The 19,148-nt window shown below is 43.5% G+C and overlaps 2 protein-coding genes, 1 long non-coding RNA gene and 2 other non-coding genes across 5 annotated transcripts in view; 1 reads left to right on the forward strand and 4 right to left on the reverse strand.

The window, feature by feature from the left end:
- Nucleotides 1–395: 395 nt before the first annotated feature.
- EEF1B2 (eukaryotic translation elongation factor 1 beta 2) lies at nt 396–6,795 on the reverse strand. The gene is made up of 6 exons (XM_030579968.1): nt 6,649–6,795; nt 5,898–6,020; nt 3,573–3,696; nt 2,532–2,598; nt 1,450–1,575; nt 396–587 (listed from the first exon to the last, which is right to left on the reverse strand). Exons 1-6 carry the CDS (start codon nt 6,726–6,728, stop codon nt 433–435), a joined length of 675 nt encoding a protein of 224 aa, XP_030435828.1. The 5' UTR covers nt 6,729–6,795; the 3' UTR covers nt 396–432.
- On the reverse strand, nt 1,964–2,097 carry LOC115660107. Its single transcript, XR_004002749.1, has one exon. It is a non-coding gene; the product is annotated as a small nucleolar RNA SNORA41 (small nucleolar RNA).
- Nucleotides 2,667–2,747, reverse strand: LOC115660104. Its single transcript, XR_004002747.1, has one exon. It is a non-coding gene; the product is annotated as a small nucleolar RNA SNORD51 (small nucleolar RNA).
- Nucleotides 6,796–7,258: 463 nt separating the features above from the next.
- The window catches only part of NDUFS1 (NADH:ubiquinone oxidoreductase core subunit S1), a 33,122-nt gene continuing 21,232 nt past the window's right edge, over nt 7,259–19,148 (forward strand). Inside the window, exons 1-3 of the mRNA XM_030579967.1 lie at nt 7,259–7,423; nt 16,261–16,328; nt 17,937–18,028. Of these exons, the coding sequence (XP_030435827.1) occupies nt 16,265–16,328; nt 17,937–18,028 (156 nt within the window). The 5' untranslated portion in view covers nt 7,259–7,423; nt 16,261–16,264. The remainder of the gene's footprint in view (nt 7,424–16,260; nt 16,329–17,936; nt 18,029–19,148) is intronic.
- LOC115659593 lies at nt 11,247–13,826 on the reverse strand. Its single transcript, XR_004002600.1, has 2 exons — nt 12,852–13,826; nt 11,247–11,866 (listed from the first exon to the last, which is right to left on the reverse strand). It is a non-coding gene; the product is annotated as an uncharacterized LOC115659593 (long non-coding RNA).

Raw genomic sequence — 19,148 nt, forward strand, 5'->3', positions numbered from 1 at the left:
TAGCCAAACACAGCCCGGTGAAGTAGTATTCCCATTTCACAGATGGGCAAACTGAGGTACAGGGCACAAGTAACTTGCAGTTAAGATTTCAAGACAAGTTCTAGGTGCAGAAATCAAATTTTCTGACCTTAAACACCAGACCACTCTTCCTCACTGGTACCTGCATTAGAATTATCTTCATTATCTCTGTGTATTATTTACTCCTCTCAAAAGTATCAAGAACCAACCCAGATTTCCATACTGATATCCACTACCGTCAATCCTGGGGTAGAGGATCTCAGTTTAGTTTTCATTTTTGCTCTGCAGTTCACTTCAACAGGCGAACAAAACCTTTTTGAACTGTAATTGAGCTAAATTATTCAGTGATTTGGAATAAGCTACAATAGAGCAACCAGAAGCTTTCAAGTACTTTTATTCCAGATGAAGGAGGGTTTAGATCTTGTTGAAAGCAGCTACATCCATTGATTGTACATAATCTTCAAAGGCTGTTATTCTCTCTTCCAACATATCTGTACCAACTTTGTCATCTTCAACTACACACTGAATTTGAAGCTTCTTGATACCATAGCCAACTGGAACCAGCTTGGCTGTCAAGGAAAGAAATATGGTGATTAAGAGTCAATTAACCAAATACCCTATTCACCAGAGCATCACTTTAAGCACTAATTACACAACGCGAATTAGACCAGTTCAAAATAGTGAATTGCATAAAACACCTGGAAACAAAAAGCATACTCCATATGCACATCACCTATCAACCCCTTGGCCATTAAAAGCACAGACTCAAATGCAGGTTACTTTTGCTTATGCTACTTATGGACAGTATTTTCCCATTTCAAATCTACTTTTACAAGGCCTCGTCCAGACTAGGGGAGGAAAATCGATCTTAGATACGCAACTTCAGCTACGTGAATAACGTAGCTGAAGTTGAATATCTAAGATCAAATTACTCACCCGTCCAGACGGCGCGGGATCGATGTCCGCGGCTCTCCGTGTCGATTCCGAAACTCCATTCGGGTTGATGGAGTTCCGGAATCGATGTAAGCGCACTCGGGGATCGATATATCGCGTCTAGACTAGACGCGATATATCGATCCCTGAGCAATCGATTTTAACCCGCCGATACGGCAGGTTAGTCTGGACGTGGGTCAAGGGAGATTTGTTTGCTGTTGACAGAGGACCTTCAGTCCACAAGGAGGCAAAACTGGGTGAAAACAGGAAGCTGACCAAGAAATATACCCACTCCTCTCCATTATTCAGAAGCTCCACCCCACAACTCAGCATGAACAATTTTGACGTCTCTACAAGGAATAATATCTATTATTTCTACATACCATGAAGTTATGCCTTTAAGTACATCTCTGCATGCAGCATGGTTTTTCTTCAACACACACACACTATTGTACTACTATCCCCTTACTCTCACATTCTTGTTTATCTCCTACTTACAAGATCCCCAGACTAAGCCATCTGCCTGAATGCTTCGGACACACTCCTCCAATTTGGCCATGTCTGTCTCATCATCCCAGGGTTTCACATCCAGTAAGATGGATGATTTGGCAATAAGAGTTGGTTCTAAAAAACGCAAGAAGGATTGTGAGGGAGAAAAGAGAAAGCAACATGATGCAAGAATAAATTAAAATTAAGATATCCTGGATATTTCCCAGGCTATAAGGAATGTCATAAAAGCTGTTTGCAAACCTATACCAAATGCAGCAGGAAAAGAACAGTCAAAACAGATGATTAATAATGCTTTATGTATGAATCTCTCAACGTAGAAGGCTTTACTCTTTCTAGTCTTATGTGGAAAATCTCTTGTATAAAGATTGTTTGTCATAACTTTTATAAAATTTCCAGTAAATTCCTATAATGTTAAAAGACATGTACTTCCAACTTGTTATACAAGTCATCTTGTCATCAAGCCAAGCTTACTCAGAAATGTGCATAAAATCTAAAGTTGTCATCTTGTCTGTTACATAGAAAGTCCTTTTCAGCTGACCTGAAAATGAGCATGATACAGTGTAACCATTTATTTCCCACAGATGGAATACTGCAACTGCTACATGGCAGAACAGTTCCAGACCAGTAACTGTGGAATCCTGTATTGAAATGATTAAATTGCAATATTAAAATAAAAGGCTGATTTTTAATCTTCCTTCCTACAATTATGTTATCTTGATAGTGTCTAAAGTAGGTATGTGTCCAGCCATTAAAGGAGAGCCTAAACTTTGCAGTTGTATCTTTAGAAGCAAATCCCAAACTCAAGTCAACTCATTGACACAGCAGTTTCAACGTAGTGACTAAAGTGTGCTTGTGATAAAAGTGCTCTACCACAACATAGTGAGAAACTGTATTATTTCAAGTGTACTTGATCGAAGCAAATCTTAACTACTCCAGCTAATAATTGGGGGGAATGGTGGAGAAAGTGGGGGGGGGAGAGGAAGAAAAGGAATTTTCCTGTCCCCCTTTCCAGTGCAAAATCAATCAAGTGCATAGAACAGGCTATTAAAAAAAAAAGCGTCCAGACATACTTTTGGACTTCTTAGATTCATACTGAGCAAGACGCTCTTCTCTCAGTCTCTTTGACTCTTCACTTTCCTGAAAGAGAAACAGACTCACAACAAGGCAAAGACAGACATTCTTTACCCACTATTAATAAAAGTAGACTGGCTTTTAGTCAGGTAAAAACAAATCATCACAAGATCAGCCGAAAGATGGTGATTTGATTTTATTCATCATGTAACCAGTCAGTTAAAAATAGGCACTTCATGCTTGCTAGAAATTTACAAAGCTCCTACCATTTTTATGTGACAAAGGTTGAGCATAGCTTGCAATACACAATAGTGGAGTCTGTACATGTCATTTGAGCATTTTTTCTAATACTCAAACAGAACAGGAATAAAATTTAACTTAAATGTGATCTTTAAGTTGTTGCTTTAATAAGCCAATTAAAAGTTTACTAGAATTTTGTTTGTCCCCCAGAAGTGTTTCTGTATCCTTAGAACAAAAACATTACTAGCATGAGAATGGAATGAAAAGAAATGCTCAAATGCATGAATGGTATTAAGCACTTGGCAGACTATGGGTAAAATTTTCATAAGCATCTATGAGACAGATTTCCAAGTGCCTAAATCATTTAGGTGACTGAAAATTTTACTCTATATTGTGTTGCACATGGACATTCCTGTTGATCCAATGGACATCTATAAAGTAGAAAGCATTTTTCAAGTTTAAACCATGTAAAAATAAATTACTCTGAAGTTCTTTACAGATCAGGTCAGGTCAACAGCTTAGAAGACGACTTTTCCCCTCATTTCCTATGCAAATTTCCATAAGAAAAATGCTTTCTCTTAGATTAATTTTTATTACTGCTCTGGTAAAGTTCATGCGTATTACAGTAACATGTTCTTCACTACCCCATTAGTTATTTATCGCCTCACAGGTTCTTTCCTGTTTATCACGCAAAGTTAGATGCGTTTTAGGGCTGTGATAATACATTTCTGGTGTATTTCAATCAAATTATGATCTTTTAAAAACAAAAATTCACAAATCTATTTAAAAAAAATCAGTACCTCCTCCTCATCAGATCCAAAGAGATCAATGTCATCATCATCTTTACTATCTGTGGTTGCACCTGTGGAATCTTCAACATCAGCAGGACCATATTTCCCCAAAGCCTTCTTTACTCCTGGCAAACTAAAGAATGGCAAAATATTGGTTTAAAATGAATATACTCCTAATTTCAGATACTAATATTTTTAAGATCAGTGAACCTACAGTAACAGCTATTTGTGGTAACAACGAAGTACACTAGTTTCAAAAGTGAAACACCAGAACAATCCCAAAAGTGCACTCACAGCTCAGCATGATAGTTAAAAACTGACAATTATTATGGTGAATCCCACGTGCCTAGGAAGCTAAATGCCATATTTTTGTTCGTGCTAGTAGCATTTCCTATAGTATGCCACTTAACAGCAGCCAACCAAAATGAAGCACTTCTCTGGAATTTTGTTGATGGGTGCTTTGGTAAGTTTTGCTTTTCTTTTCAATATGTAGAGATGTTACAGAATATATCAGAAAGATTAGTGATTTAAAATTATGGTAACTAACAATATACTGTGTTTCATTAAAGTAAATTTTCCTACTTTCCACCCAAATGTTTCCCTGAAAACCTTTGCTTTTGGTGGAGGATTAACAGCTGCTCAGTAGCCACGGTGATGAATAAAGTTAGCTTTGTCAGAGGGTAATTAATACTGTGTTTTTGGTGTTTTAGTGAGTGCTTAAGCGATGGAGCTGTTTGAGAATTGTTTTTTCTAATACCTAACATATAACATACAAACTTCCTTATGGTTATTTCAGAAGAAATAGAACCTCTTGGGGACTAAGTACTGTACTTTGAATCCAAGACATATCAAATAGCTCCATCTAGTGCTTGAAAATATATAGACTTCAAACTACAGTTTTCCACAGCCTCCTCTCATTAAGGTACAGTACCTCATTTTCTTTATCTTTAACTATTTCTTTCTTTGTGTTTTCATTTTTCTATGGTGGCTACCAAAGCCATAATAGCATGGTCTGTTATTTTAAGCTTTTATTTCTATTTGACTATTTGCATTTTTATTAGACTGCTGTATCTTATGAACTGCAGTGACAGAATATTAGCCTTAGTGATTATACTCTTCTATATTCACTTCTGCTTTGATTTTGGTTAGACAGGCACTAGTTAGATTTAGTTACCATATCAGAATTTTTAGTGATCTTTGTGAAGTAAGTTTACAACTTCAGCCTAGTTCCAAGTAGAGAAACCATCACAAGTGGTATAAATCAATGGTAGCACCAAAAAAGCCAAAGGTCAGGAGACTGAACCACTCAACTCTACAGGAGGCTCCCCCCAGAACAGGGTTGAGGCATAATGGTGAGGCAGTGTGAAGGTGCATACACTGACACTGCCTATATGCTGTACCTTTTCTAGAGAGGACTTCAGTCTCCATGGCTGTCAATACGGCAACTTTCATGAGCACTAAATTCACTAAAAGAGAAAAGAATACATTTGCTTTCACATTTCCCCCTCATTTTCAGGTCTCTTTGTGGGTCACTATTTAATTTGGTTTATGCTTTCAGGATGATCGTTTGAATGAAAGGTCTCCCAATATATAGTTGATCATTTTGTTTATTAGTATTCCTACCTCAAACTACACTTTGGACAAAAAAAGAAGCTGGTGTAAGTGTACAAGTTTCCAATTTAAATCTATAGGAGCTTGATTGTATGGGGAATTTGTATTGGGGTATGGTTCAAATCTAACCCTGCTGGTATCAACTTTAAATTACTATTCTGATAATCTATAGGAGGTCAGTGTCATTCTAACTCCTAGAACTCAGGGTCTACATCAGTGGTTCTCAACTTATTTACCATTGTGGGATGCATATGCAGCTCTCACCATATTATGTTGGCCACAGCTGTGTGCTGATGGAGCCGCAAGCAGCTGGTGGAACCAAGGTCTACATAAAAGCATCACCTCAAATGGTGCCTTGTTGAAGTTTAAGCAGCCTCCCAAGGACTGAGAGGGCATGAAGACAGAATCAGCTTCCTGACATTTAGATCAGAACTGAGATGCATTATTAGCAAGTCAGTAGGTTTACACACCTGCCTGCAGTGTGCCAGTCCTATGAATAAATAAAGAGCTCCCTTGTTCAGAGCTATCAAGCATACACTTTTCAAAAGCAAAGAGGCTCAAACAAACTTTAAGACAAAAAGCTAGGTAAACTGCTGGCTGCAATCCCAATGAAAACACAGTAGACTTTGTTCAAAGAAACTGAATGGAAACTGCAAAGCTTATGATGTTTAACCATTCGCCTATAAATATAAATTGGTGCCTAGTGCATTAAGTTCGGCATACCTTGCTTTTTGCTTTTCATATGACTTAATGTGGTTGTACCAGCGGAGAGCGTGGAACAAGTCAGCAGGAGGCGGCGTAGACACTGCTTCAAAAACAGCAATGTCAGCCTGAGAGGGCACATACCTACAGAAAAGAACAAATTCAAATAGGAAAACGAATTGCTTTTTGTAACGTACCAGTTATAACAGAAGTCGCGTGTGAAATAACTGACACGTAACAAGTCACCTGGACACGTCTTCTCTACAGAAGACGCTCACGGCTGCTCACAGGTTAGCCATGCTCAAATGAGAATGACCACACTGCGTAACACTCAAGCTCCTAGAGCCACAGTACCCCTGCACCGGTGCCTGGCCCCAACAGCCGGGTCGGCTAAGATAACAGCAGCCCCACACTAGAGTTAGGGCTTGGGGCTGCGGCTGGAGACAATACTCGAGGCAATGTCGCAGCGAAGACCAGCTTTCCCTGCAGCAGGATCCTAAGGAAATACACCGCCTGCAGCGGTTCCACTCATCCCGCAACCCCCAGCCCCTGCAGCTGCGCAGGCCGGGAACCGGGAGCGCAGCACCGCAGCTGAGCGGCGGCCCCAGGCACGTGCGGGCCAGCGGCCAGTAACGCCCCACGCGCAGGCAGGCTCGAGACACCCTGAGCCGCAGCAGTGCCCAGGCCCTAGCGGGGGAGGGGCCGTTCGTTCGGCCGAGCGCGCGGCGCCCGCACCGCCGAGGATCGCGCTCCGCTGCCCCCCGCCGCTCACCCCTCGATGTAGCTCTTGTCGGCCAGGAAGTCGTTGAGGAGCCGGAGGCCGGCAGCGGATCTGAGGTCCCCAAAGCCCATGATGGTGGCGGCAATGCAGCACACAGACAAGCCCACCCACTCCAGCACCCAGTGCAGAAAGAGAAACGCGGCCTCCGCTCCGGATTTATATAGAGTGAGTTGTATCCCTCCGCCACACCGTCATTGCTGTCGTGAGGTTATCCCTCCGCAGGGAAGGAAATAACCCCCCGTCCCCTCCCACACCACCCGGTACAGGGCTCGGGGCGGGTTGGAAATGAAAAAAGAAGGACGGAATGTAGTGAACGGCTAATAATGAGGATGTTCCAGGAGGCTCCGCCGCGGCTAATTTTCGAAAATCGCCGCCGTCGAGGAGTGAGTGACGGAAGTTGCCGAGGCCGCTAGTGGCGGAAATTGCCGAAGGTGCCCGCGGAGAGTGATGGAAGTTGCCAAGGTCACTAGTGACGGAAGTTGCCGAAGGTGCCTCCGGGAAGTGATAGACGTTACCGAGGCCCCTAATGACGGAAATTGCCGAAGGTGCCCCCGGGAAGTGACGGACGTTGCCGAGACCACTAGTGACGGAAATTGCCGAAGGTGCCTCGGGGGTGGCGGAAGTTGCCGACTCCGAGGCCGCTAGTGGCGGAAATTGCCGAGACGGCCGCCATATTAGCTGGGTAGGAGAGCACAGGAGCGTTGTTCTGGTTCGGAAGAGCAAACCGGTGCAGCCGGTGCTGCTGCTGGTCCCCCAGTACAAGAAGGTAACGGGGGGTTGCCATTAGTGTCCCTGCCTGGGGCGAGGCCCGCGCTGAGGAGGAGTTAGTTGTTCCCTGGGGGGGGTGATTTCACCCTGTCCCGTGGATGCCCTTCACGGGCTCCGGCTCCCTCAGGACCGGTGCCGGCTGAGGCTTGGGGGCCTGACCTTGTCTGGGCTGGCGCTGAACAGGTGACCCGGCCCGTTAGGCCTCGCCCTGGGGTTCGTGGCGTTACATAAGCCAGCCCCAGCCTCTTCCCCGCCTGCTGCATGGGGGCGGGGGCAGCGCTGGTGTGAGCAGGTCCCTCAGGGGGAGCCTGGGGCTGGGGGGCAGCGCCGCTGTGACACCTCTGAGAGCCTCGGGGTCCCGGAGAGGTGCTCGGGGTCCCGGAGAGGTCTCCAGCGGGGTCCTGGCCGGCCGGGAGCAGAGCCCAGGTCTCTTCCTGAGAGCAGCGTCTGATCCCTGGAACTTGTGCAGTCGCAGACCTGGTCCGAGTCACTCGTTGTCATTGCTATGGGGCTGTGTTTATTCCCCAGCCGCACCCGGGGTCCTTACTGCGGTATCGTGCTGTTGTGTGTAGTTGGGCGTGAGGCCGGGAAAGTGGCACCGACTGGACAAGAGTTTTGGACAATAACTGTGTGTGTGTGTGTGTGTGTGTGTGTGTGTGTCCCTTTAAAAAACCCACGAATGACAGGGTTCTGCCCCAGGTAGTTTACAGTCTAAAGCTGCAATCCTGCAAAGATTCGCACCCATTCTTATGAATAGTCTTGTTGGGGTTACATAGATGAGCATTTGCAGGATCAGAGTATATACTAGACATAACTCAGCAAGGGATGTCAGTAAACAAAAGAAGAGGTGGAGGAGGCTTTGTATGGTCAGGCAAAGGTTACAATTGTGAAAGATCAAGAGATGCTTTTTTTGTGAGGTCGCATTACAAATAATTGATTTAATTTTAAGAAAGTGTTCTCAATGACCAAACTGAGTGAAAAGCCAAAAATAAATAGCATAAATAAAGAAAAGTAGATCTTGTTTTACAGTTATAGTTAAACAAAGATTTAACAATCACTGGTTGTCAAGGTTAATAGCACAAGGAAAAAATATTAAGAATGTTATTTTAGATTATAGTTAATAGTGCTCAAGAATATGGAGATTCAGGATGGAAGATTCTCATTCTCAGGCCACGTCTACACTACAAAGTTAAATCAATTTTATGTAAGTTGATGTCGAGCCTCTGCTTTAAGCGAGTCCATCTTGTGTGTCCCCACTATGCTCATTGTGTTGGCGGAGCGCATCCTCACTAGCAGGGCTTGAATCAACGCATGAAGCACTGCACTGTTAATAGCTATCCCACAGTGCATGTAGCTGAGTGGAATTTTGTGTTGGGCTTTCGATGCCTTACGGGACCAAAGCATTTGTGCTGGTGGTTATGGAAACATGGTGTTAGCCTACGTTACCTCACTCCTTCCCTGAAATGAACGGCAAACAAACCAAGCCTTTTCATGCCTTTTTTTCCCATAAACCTGGGTTACCTGTTCAGACGCCACAGCATGGTAAGCATGGACCCTGCTTAGCTATACACTGTTGTTGTGAGCATTACAAACACCTCACGCCTTATCCTGCAGTATTTACACAGTTGATACAGGAACCACTGCACAGAATAATGTGATAACATGCAAGCAACAGTCATGCATCACCTTGACATAGTTGAGCGTCTCTTTTGGGCCAGGGAAACAAGCACTGCCTGGTGGAACCGCATTGTTACGCAGCTATGGGATGATGAGCAGTGACTGCAGAACTTTTGAATGTGTAAGGCCACTTTCCAGGAACTGTGTGAAGAGCTTTCCTCCTCCCTGAAACGCAGCAATACTAAAATGAGAGCTGCTCTGACAGTAAATAAGCAAGTGGTGATTGCTCTGTGGAAGCTTGCAACGCCAGACTGCTATTGGTCAGTGGGGAATCAATTTGGAGTGGGTAAATCTGCAGTGGGATCTGTTGTGATCCAAGTTTGCAGGGCAATCAACGGACTTCCGCTAAGAAGGGTAGTGACTCTGGGCAACATGCAGGACGTTTGTGGTGATGGGGTTCCCTAACTGCGGTGAGCCTATAGATGGAACACATATCCATAACTTGGCACCACACCACCTTGCCAAAGAGTAGATAAACTGAAAGGGGTACTTCTCAATGGTGTTGCCAGCACTGGTGGATCACGGGACATTTCATCAGCATCAACGTGGGATGGTCAGGAAAGGTGCATGATGCATGCATCTTTAGGAACACAGGTCTGTTCATAAAGCTGCAAGCAGGGACTTACTATCCAGACTGCAGAATAACCGTTGGTGATGTTGAAATGCCAGTCGTGATCCTGGGATACCAAGCGTACCCCTTGCTTCCATGGCTCATGAAGCCATACACAGGCAGCCTGGACAGCAGTAAGGACAGGCTCAAGCATAGGCTGAGCAAGTGCAGAATGGTGGTAAAATGTGCCTTTGGATGTTTAAAAGGGCGCTGGTATTGTTTGCTTACTAGATTAGACCTCAGAGAAAGCAGTATCCCCACTGTTATTGCTGCCTGCTCTGTGCTTCATAGTGTCTATGAAACAAAAGAAGAAAAGTTTCCAGCTGGGTGTGGGGTGGAGGAAGATCGCTTGGCAGCCAGTCTTGAGCAGCCAGACACCAGGGCAATAAAAAGAGCACATTGAGGGGCTTTGTGTCTTCGTGAGTCTTTGGGCTTGTCTACATCAGAAAGTTGCAGCGCTGGTGAGGGAGTTACAGCGCTGCAACTTTGAGAGTGTCCACATCTGCAGGGCATCACCAGCGCTGCAACTCCCTGTTTGCAGCGCTGGCCGTACTCCCGTTTTGTCTCGGGTGTAGAGGATCCAGCGCTGGTGATCCAGCGCTGGTAATGCAATGTAGACACTCACCAGCGCTTTTCTTGACCTCCGTGGAAGGAGGAAGCCTCTGGTAATCAAGCTGGTTTCCTTTCCCGGTTTGCTCTCTCGGTCCCGGAGCCAGCCAGCAAACCGCAGGGAAGGAGACCTGCTTGCTCGGGGTTCCGGGACCGAGAGAGCAAACCGGGACCGCCGCGGTTTGCTCTCTCGGTCCCGGAGCCAGCCAGCAAACCGCGGGGATGGAGACCTGCTTGCTCGGGGTTCCGGGACCGAGAGAGCAAACCGCGGCGAAGCTGGTTTCCTTTCCCGGTTTGCTCTCTCGGTCCCGGAACCCCGAGCAAGCAGGTCTCCTTCCCCGCGGTTTGCTGGCTGGCTCCGGGACCGAGAGAGCAAACCGCGGCGTTCCCGGTTTGCTCTCTCGGTCCCGGAACCCCGAGCAAGCAGGTCTCCTTCCCCGCGGTTTGCTGGCTGGCTCCGGGACCGAGAGAGCAAACCGCGGCGTTCCCGGTTTGCTCTCTCGGTCCCGGAACCCCGAGCAAGCAGGTCTCCTTCCCCGCGGTTTGCTGGCTGGCTCCGGGACAGAGAGAGCAAACCGCGGCGTTCCCGGTTTGCTCTCTCGGTCCCGGAACCCCCCTTGAAGCCGCCCAACAGCGCTGCAGTGTGGCCACATCTAACACCACTTGCAGCGCTGGTTGCTGTAAGTGTGGCCACTCTGCAGCGCTGGCCCTATACAGCTGTACTAATACAGCTGTAACAACCAGCGCTGCAAAATTTTAGATGTAGACATGGCCTTTGAAAGCCAGTTTCAGAAATAAGTGTCGTATTACTGTGAATCATCTGTGTTGTTCCTTACCAAGCTGTCTCCTTCATTGCATTTTCTCCCCTGTAAACTCCACCCCCACTAACTACAGTGTGCTGAATGAATTAAAGAGCCTTTTCTCCTCAATCCCTTAAATTTTATTATGCACAAAAACTCACATAGCAAAGAAAAGTAAGATAACCTGGGGCAAAAGAGCTGATAACACCAGTGTGTGTGTGTGTGGGGGGGGGGGGGGGAACAAGGACAGATTGCTTACATTTGCACTGCAGTAACAATCCAAGGAGTGGGAATGGGCGCCTTCTGATCCTTCTACCCTCCCCTGCTGTTGAGTGCAAGGAATACTGAAACCTCCCCTCGCCCCCCCAGTGCCTCATAGGGCGTTTGGGGGAGAAGGATGTGGAACTTGGCAAGGATGGCAGCAGGTTCAACATAAGCTGCAGAGGGACTCTAGGATCCAGCTGCCTTTCTTGAACCTCAGCCAGATGCCTCAACATGTCTGATTGCTCCCTCATAATCCACACCATCTCGTCCTGCATGTCACGCTCGTGTTCCCTGCATGCTCTCCTGTCCACGTGCAGATTGTTGGACAGTGTAATCCTCCATGCTGTGAGCTCCATCTTGTCACTCTCGGAGGCACATATTAACTCACTGAACATGTCCTCCCAAGTCATCTTTTTCCACCTTCTAATCTGGGAAAGTCATTATCCCAGTGTGGAGGATGCACTGATGGACAACGTTTCTGCTGCAAAGAATACAAAGCAAGAGGGTAGCATTGACAGTGCATGCATTGTTTCTGGTGCAAGGTTAATTCTTTTTATTAAAAAACACCTCTCAATGCATTTTTCTGCAAGCCACAACATAATCACAACCACTGGCTATTACAAGAGTTGGTTTGCTGCTCCAGCCACGGGTGAGTAAGGCCATGAAACATGGGTGAGAGGTCTTGTGCTGCAGCTTTGGTGAAGACATCCTTGGGATCACAATTTGGAACTTGAGAAAAGCTCCCTTTCCCCTAGCAACCTGATGCCTTGAGGACAGGCACCAGTGTAAAGCCCCCCAAATAGTTTGGTGGGTTTTTTTTTTTGTTTTTTTTTTTTTAACAAAAGCAGCACTGGGCTGGGGAGGAAGGGAGACAAACAGGAACACCATCACCCCTTAAAATACTAGTTGCAATACATGGTGATCCCTTCCAACCACAACCACGGCACACTTGGGAAAGCATGGTTGTGTGACCCAGATTTCACTGAACGGATGGATTACTTTTTGAATTGTTTACGGTTTAAGGGCTTGCATTGAAAACTTCCCCCGTTTCTTCTATATGACCATATGCGATATCACTCTCCTGAGGATAACAGAGGCAGAAAGGGAGTAGATGATGCATCTGGGTACAGACCTGGTCCTTGTGCTACAATGCTGTGTGCCACAATGATGCCAGAAGAGTTAATACTGGAGTGGGGCAGGAAAGTGCCCTACCATGGTAGACAAAATAAGGCAACCCGTCCCAGAAACTTTCTACAAAAGATTGCAGAGAACGTCCATGAAAGCTTCCTAGAGATCTCCATGGAGGATTCCAGGGCCATCCCCGTGCACATAAACAGTCTCTTTCAGAGAGACTCTCTGTGTAGCTGGAGTGGCCACTGATGCCCGTACACTTCCTTTTTGGTCAGATTAAACATTCAAAATAATAGCATGTAACCCCTACGGTTTGACTGGAAATGTGTACTCACCAGAGGTGCCTTCCTTGGCATCACGCACTGCCAGCAATTGCTCCTGTTAAGGGATGGGCTCTGGGGTTAAAAACCATTCTTGGCTGTCGGGGAGAATGGATCCTCCGCTTGCCTGCCTTGTATTCTCCTCCTCTGCTTCATCAACAATGTCCTCTTCGTTGTTGCTCGAGGTTGCCTGGGGCTTCTGTGAGGTATTCACGGAGCGTTTTGGGGTAGTTGTGGTTGCTGCTGAGAATCACATGCAGTGCCTCATAAAAGCAGCATTTCTCTGGGGCAGAACCAGATTGACTGTTTGCCTCCTTGGTCTTCTGATACGCTTGGTGAAGCTTTTTTATTTTCACACGGCACTGCCTGTGTGATTTTTGGCATAGATGTCAGTGATTCTTCTGCTATGTACTCCATGCAGGTATTTACACTGAAGAGGAACCTTCCAGCCTCTGAAATACTGAATTTCTATAGAGTATTAAACAGATTTAAATAATTAGTTCTTAGACTGGTTTTTCTGAGTCCAGTCCAGTTAGTCTAGAACAGCAGGTTCATTGCCTAATCTCTTGCCCACTCTCTTCAAACCAGCAGAGACTGACAGTTTTGTGGCAACCCAGTAAAGCCATGTGGGGAGAGTGAGAGTGTCTTTCTGTATTTTTGAGTGATCTCCAGGAGATGCTTAGAGCAAAATTTGACAAGCTTCAGAGAGATTTGCACGCAGCCCACCCAGTGACGTAGCCACGTGGAAGGAATAGAGGGAGCAATATTTAAAAAAAAAAAAAAAAAAAAAAAAAAGGTGTCCCCGCTGCAGCATTTTTACTCACCCGGCAGCGCTCTGGGTCTTCAGTGGCGGGCCCTTCACTCATTCCGGGTGTCTTCGGTGGCATTGAAGGTCCCACTGTCCTTAGGAGCCAAGAAATTTTACCACGTTATAGGTGAAACCATGTTATATCGAACTTGCTTTGATCTGCCGGAGTGCGCAGCGCCCCCCCCCCCAGTGCCGCTTTACCCCATTGTATCCAAATTCGTGTTATATCAGGTCGTGTTATATCAGGGTAGAGGTGTGTATATATAATGTCACACACAGATTGCTCATAACTTTTTTCTATTAGTTGTTCTGAAGATCACACACTTCCTAATTGTAGGGTTGCTCATCATAAGCAAGCTGCTCTTAGAAAACAACTTTGAAGTGTTTTGTTGTAGGGCAGGAAAACAAAGAATACCATGGACTTGTAAATATGTGGAAAAAAGAGGAAGTTGAATATAGAACCTGCCATCAGGACAATGTCCATTTAGTACTGTAACAGCATTTCGTCCCCTTGGAAAAATAAAATGGGTTACGTGCAAACTGAAATACTCTTCACTCTTGTTATCAAGTTCCTTTGGTCGCTTGAAACTTGTCTCATATCTTAGCTTCTGAGGGCTTGTCTACATGGTACCACAGACTGCTATGCCATGTGGCCAAGCCCTAATTTTCTTAATTCTCGTTCTTCATAAAAGAATGGACCCCATTCAACTTTGAAATTCCTTGGCTTTGGAGGATAGCTTTGTTATGAGGGTAGTGAGTTACTCCAAACTACAGACCAACTATTTTGCAGTTAGGTGATACAATGAGATGTTTATATGTATTTAGGAAGCTGGGGGAGCCCAATTCAGGCTGACACTAAGGAGAAACAGACATTCAGTTTAAAAACAACACATCAGAAACAGTTAATTACAAATCATGCTTTTCCAAGAACAGTCCTTTCTTTCAACTCCCTTTCTTGTTTTCTTTGTTCTTTTGTCATTTCTTGCTTTGTTAAAGTTACTTGTTTTAGACTGTGAGCGGTTTATGGAAGAGATTTTGTCATCCTGCTATTTTTCTGTAAAGTGACATGCACGCTAATGGAAACACTCTTCTTTTGATAGCTGCCTGTTAGTTTGGAATAGGGAGCCGGCATTGACCAGTTGGTGGGGGGTACAAGACTGGAAATCAGGAGACATTGGGTTTGTATCCATCCTTGCTATTGATTCACAGTGTGACCTGTATTCAATCTCTTTGGCTCACATGTTCAAAAATCTCCACTCACTTTGAATGACTCAGTTTTGGGGACACAATTTTCAGAAGAGTAGTGCACACTTTTTACTCTTGTTGACTTAAGCTGGAGTTATGGAGGATGCCCAGCACCTCTGAAAATCAAGCCTTAGGCTTTGTTGAGTTAGGCACTCAGAATTAATGGGCACCTGAAAATTTAAGCTTGAGTGATTTTTTTTTTTCTCCCCCGAAGACTATTGAGGTAATTTGTTGTCAGAGCCTGGATTAGAACTCAAGAATTCTTGGTGCTGTCATCTACTCATCACTTTGGACATATGATACAAAAGTTTTTGTAATTTGTATGGAACAGTCTTGCATACAAATTAAAAACTTAAGATCTGGAGAAATCAGGGCAGATTGATTTAAATTAAAGCTGATTTAAATCACCCTTTTTAATCACGATTTAAATCAGCAAGCAGATTTTGATTTAAATTCATCGATTTTAATTGTGTGTTGTATTTGTGTTTTTTAGTTCTTTTTTTTTTTAAAGTTGATTCTTATTGGTTGGTAACTGTTAAAACATGCTGATTTGCAACTAAATATAGCCTTTACACTAAATTTGTTGCTTCTTTTTGCTATCCAGCAGGATACACTATATCGATACACATTTATTTAAGCAGTTATATCACTTAACTTCTTACTATATGGTGTTTTTGTCAAGATCTATTTGGATGGAAATTCAAAATCAGTGGACAAAAACATTTTAATTTTTTCTTAAGAGAAAAAGTTTATCAAAACCTGTTTTGCATTTAATACTAACTTCATTAAACAAAGGAAGTATTATCTGTAGTTAGTGAATCAAGTTGATTGTTTCTGGTCACCATGTCCTTCAGGATTTTAGAACTAGTAGCTCTCATTCTCACATCTAGTGTTTATTCATAAGTTGGAAGAGGAAAACAAGCTTGCCTGCTCTTACAACTTCCAGTTGCATTCTCAACTTTGAGTGCACTAGTCATTGAACTGAGCTAGTTGAACAAACTGAAATGAAAAAATGTATTTCTGTGCCTGCAGAAGGAGGCACTGTTGTCAAAAGCTGGGGTAGCACTTCAACCAACTCTGGTTCCTGATGCTTAGTCAGCAACTTCCACCAGTTCAGTTGTTTTACTGTCTTTAAAACTTGGCACAAAGATACTGCTTAATATTTTTTGTATTTAATTTAAATTAAAATAATTTGCATATAATAAATTTAGGCCAACATAAATGTTAACTTCATATTAGATTTATTTTTTAAAATGTCTGTATTTAATTTAAATATTAAAATTATTGATTTTAATCTACCATCATAGAAATATCAGGCAGATCTTAATTGCTAAAATTTAGCCCACTAACTTCTCTTGTATTAATTTTCAGCACCATGCTGCGATTACCTGCTGTCCGCAGGGCCTTAGCTGGTGTCACTCAATCCCCCAAAGGATGTGGTGAGTCTGCCTGCATTTTATACACAACTGCATGAAAAGCCTTTCCCTGCTTATACATAGTGATACAATGCACATAAAGAAGGCATAGTATATTGAGGTTATTACACAAATTTCCTACAATTCTCTGGGTTTCATATAGTGCTCCTGTTGCTGGTGGGGTTTGGATTGTACTAGCTATTAGTTATTTGTATTTCTAAAAACAACTTGAAGCACTCATCTTAGGCTATGGAAGCTTTTACATATCCTGAAGTTAACAGTGTTAAATAATGTGAAACATCCTTCAATAAGTTGCTCATACTACTCTACCCTTTTATTATTAACATTAACATGCCAACAAACTTAACAATAAACTCCTTCTACCCCTCAACCTGCATGCTTTCCAAAAGCACTGAGGAGAAAAAATGGACTTATGGTATGGCTGGAAGTTAACAAGAAGTCTGGCTTTGTAAGAGCCCAGAAGGAAGTGAATTCCACAGCCAAGGGGCCTTCATGGAGAACGCCTTGTCTGCGGCTCTCTCTCATTTAGAGCTACTCTGAATCACGTGAAAGAAGAATGTCCTGACTGTGATTGGTCCTTTAAAATATCCCTCATTCCCCAACACTACTAACAATGCACTGGAGTATCCAGAGACTGACATTCCACAAGAGAGATAGAAATGCTAAGCCATTTAAGTAGTCTGAATGGCTGAATGTTTACAGGTGTGTTATGTTAGCCACACTGACATTTAAAAAAACCAAAACCATAATTTTCCATATGAAAAACAATGCACTTGTCAAAGCAAGAAGAGAACACACTTTACTATTTTATGTGGCAAGCATTTAAAAAGCCATTTTATGGGGGATAAAGCTATATTATACCTTGAATCTGCATTTATTAGTGAATTTATGTGAAAGATAGCTCAGAAGAAAACACATGAATTATGATTAATTTGCTTTTAAAAATTGGCCATCAGCTATTCTCCATTCTTTTCTTCTCTCATGTTAGAAATAACATCTCACTGAGCTTCACAAGTGATACCTGCACTAGGGAATGTCCACTTTGTTGTTTTTTGGTGATGGTTTTGAAATAGTCAGTTTAATTATTCCAATATGTATTTTTACATAATGATCATATGCCTAGAGTTTTGATAGACATACTGCATCAATTGAAGAAATTTTATTTTTAAGCTTTTGGTCGCATCCTAGTTCATAATGGTTGAAGACATAGCAATGCCAAATGTGCTAGATGAGATGCAATGAGGAATAAGAATTTTAGATAAGCTAATGGAAATCAGGGTTATATTTTTTTGTTTGGTTTATCCTTGATATAGCTAGTATAATAGCACCATAACTGTCAAAACATTAGTAAGCAACATCTAAGAAATTTCCCTGCAGTAATCCTGTCTATGGATTTTTATGGTGCCCATCACCAGGATATCTAGAGGCCAACTTCTTAATTAAAGTAGCCTCCGGTATATGGACAACTGACTAATAAAATGCTTATTAGTCTTTTGGAGCACAGGTTTGGATGTTCACCTTTCTGGTCAACCAATTAGAGTAAAGAGTAAACGTTTGTCACATTTAACAGTGACTTAAATTCTCAATTGTTTTTTTTCTTGTATCTTTTAGTGCGTACAACCACTGCAGCAGCCAGCAACTTGATAGAGGTGTTCGTTGATGGGCAGCCTGTCTTCGTAGAACCAGGAACCACAGTGCTTCAGGTAGAAAAAATTCTGGACCAGAATCTGACTACTTTGTGCCCCCCCCATTTTTAACAGTATATTTTGTCATTGTATTACACTTCATGTAACTGAACACTTTGCGTGTCTCATGGCAGTTCTTTATAGGTATTTTTGCTATCCACCAGAGAACGTAATATGGGATGATCACTTGTAGTGGCTTTACATTTGAGAAAGCAAAATCTGACCCGATTAGCTGAAAGAAAGGTGCCATAGGAGGAATTCAAACTGATAACTACTGCAGTGCTGTAAATAGATTCAGACAAGCTTTAATTAAATTCTAGATGGTGCAGGTAGAGTAGTTATTCTGACTCTCTTGTGTCCTTGTCAGAACTATATGGGTCACACTCACTGTGAGCTTCCCTTCCTGCCCCAGCTCTTATGGCTCAGAACTCTATGCATGCCTTTGCCGCACTTCCCTTCTTCTTGGCCTGAGGGGGAAAAACATCTGAAGTCAAAATGGGATCCAAACTTTTCAAGGCTATGCTTAGCATTGCAGCTGGGCTACTAGGCCAGCTTTTCAAGTAGACTTCTAAACAAAATTTTTAGGAGCAGTAAGAAGGGACCAGCTATGGAGAAATGGCACATAAAGTATGCAGCCAAGGTTCATTTCAGAGGGCAGAATTGTGCCTTTGGATGCAAGTTACATTAAAATAGTTGTGGCTTTACAGTTCCCAGCTAATAGCCCAATGCAGTATTTCTTAGGCTCCATTGCTGCTTAATCAGCTGTCTCTCTCTGCTCTACTGATGTGAGACTCTTTTTGTAGAAGTTGACAATGAACCAAGAGTTTGTTAACTAATAATAAAGTGACGTCTACCTCCCTTTTGATTATCTCTGCAGCATCTAGTGGCAGTGTAATCTATTTACAGTATAAATCCAGTGTAAATACAGCATTTTTCATGTGGGCTGGGGTGGGGAGGAGAGGGAGCATCATGCCTCCAGGCCCAGCTCTGCTTCTAGCCCCAGCTTTTCCCCCCTCCCCAGCTCTGCCTTCAGCCTAAGCTCTGCTACTGAGGAAGCCTAGGCTGTGCAGTAATGGGGTGGGAGGGTGGCACAGATAGAGTCTGTTAATGGTAAGGGGGAGTGTGACTGGAATAATTT

Source organism: Gopherus evgoodei, chromosome 11, assembly GCF_007399415.2.
Source record: "Gopherus evgoodei ecotype Sinaloan lineage chromosome 11, rGopEvg1_v1.p, whole genome shotgun sequence".
NCBI lineage: Eukaryota > Metazoa > Chordata > Testudines > Testudinidae > Gopherus > Gopherus evgoodei.

Coding starts and splice junctions, on each gene's coding strand:
- EEF1B2 (XM_030579968.1), bottom strand. CDS start 6,728: ATGGGCTTTGGGGACCTCAGATCCGCTGCCGGCCTCCGGCTCCTCAAC. Junction 3,697..5,897: donor TATGAAAAGCAAAAAGCAAG/GTATGCCGAACT, acceptor GCCATTCTTTAG/TTTGCCAGGAGTAAAGAAGG. Junction 2,599..3,572: donor TTGGATCTGATGAGGAGGAG/GTACTGATTTTT, acceptor TTTCTCTTTCAG/GAAAGTGAAGAGTCAAAGAG.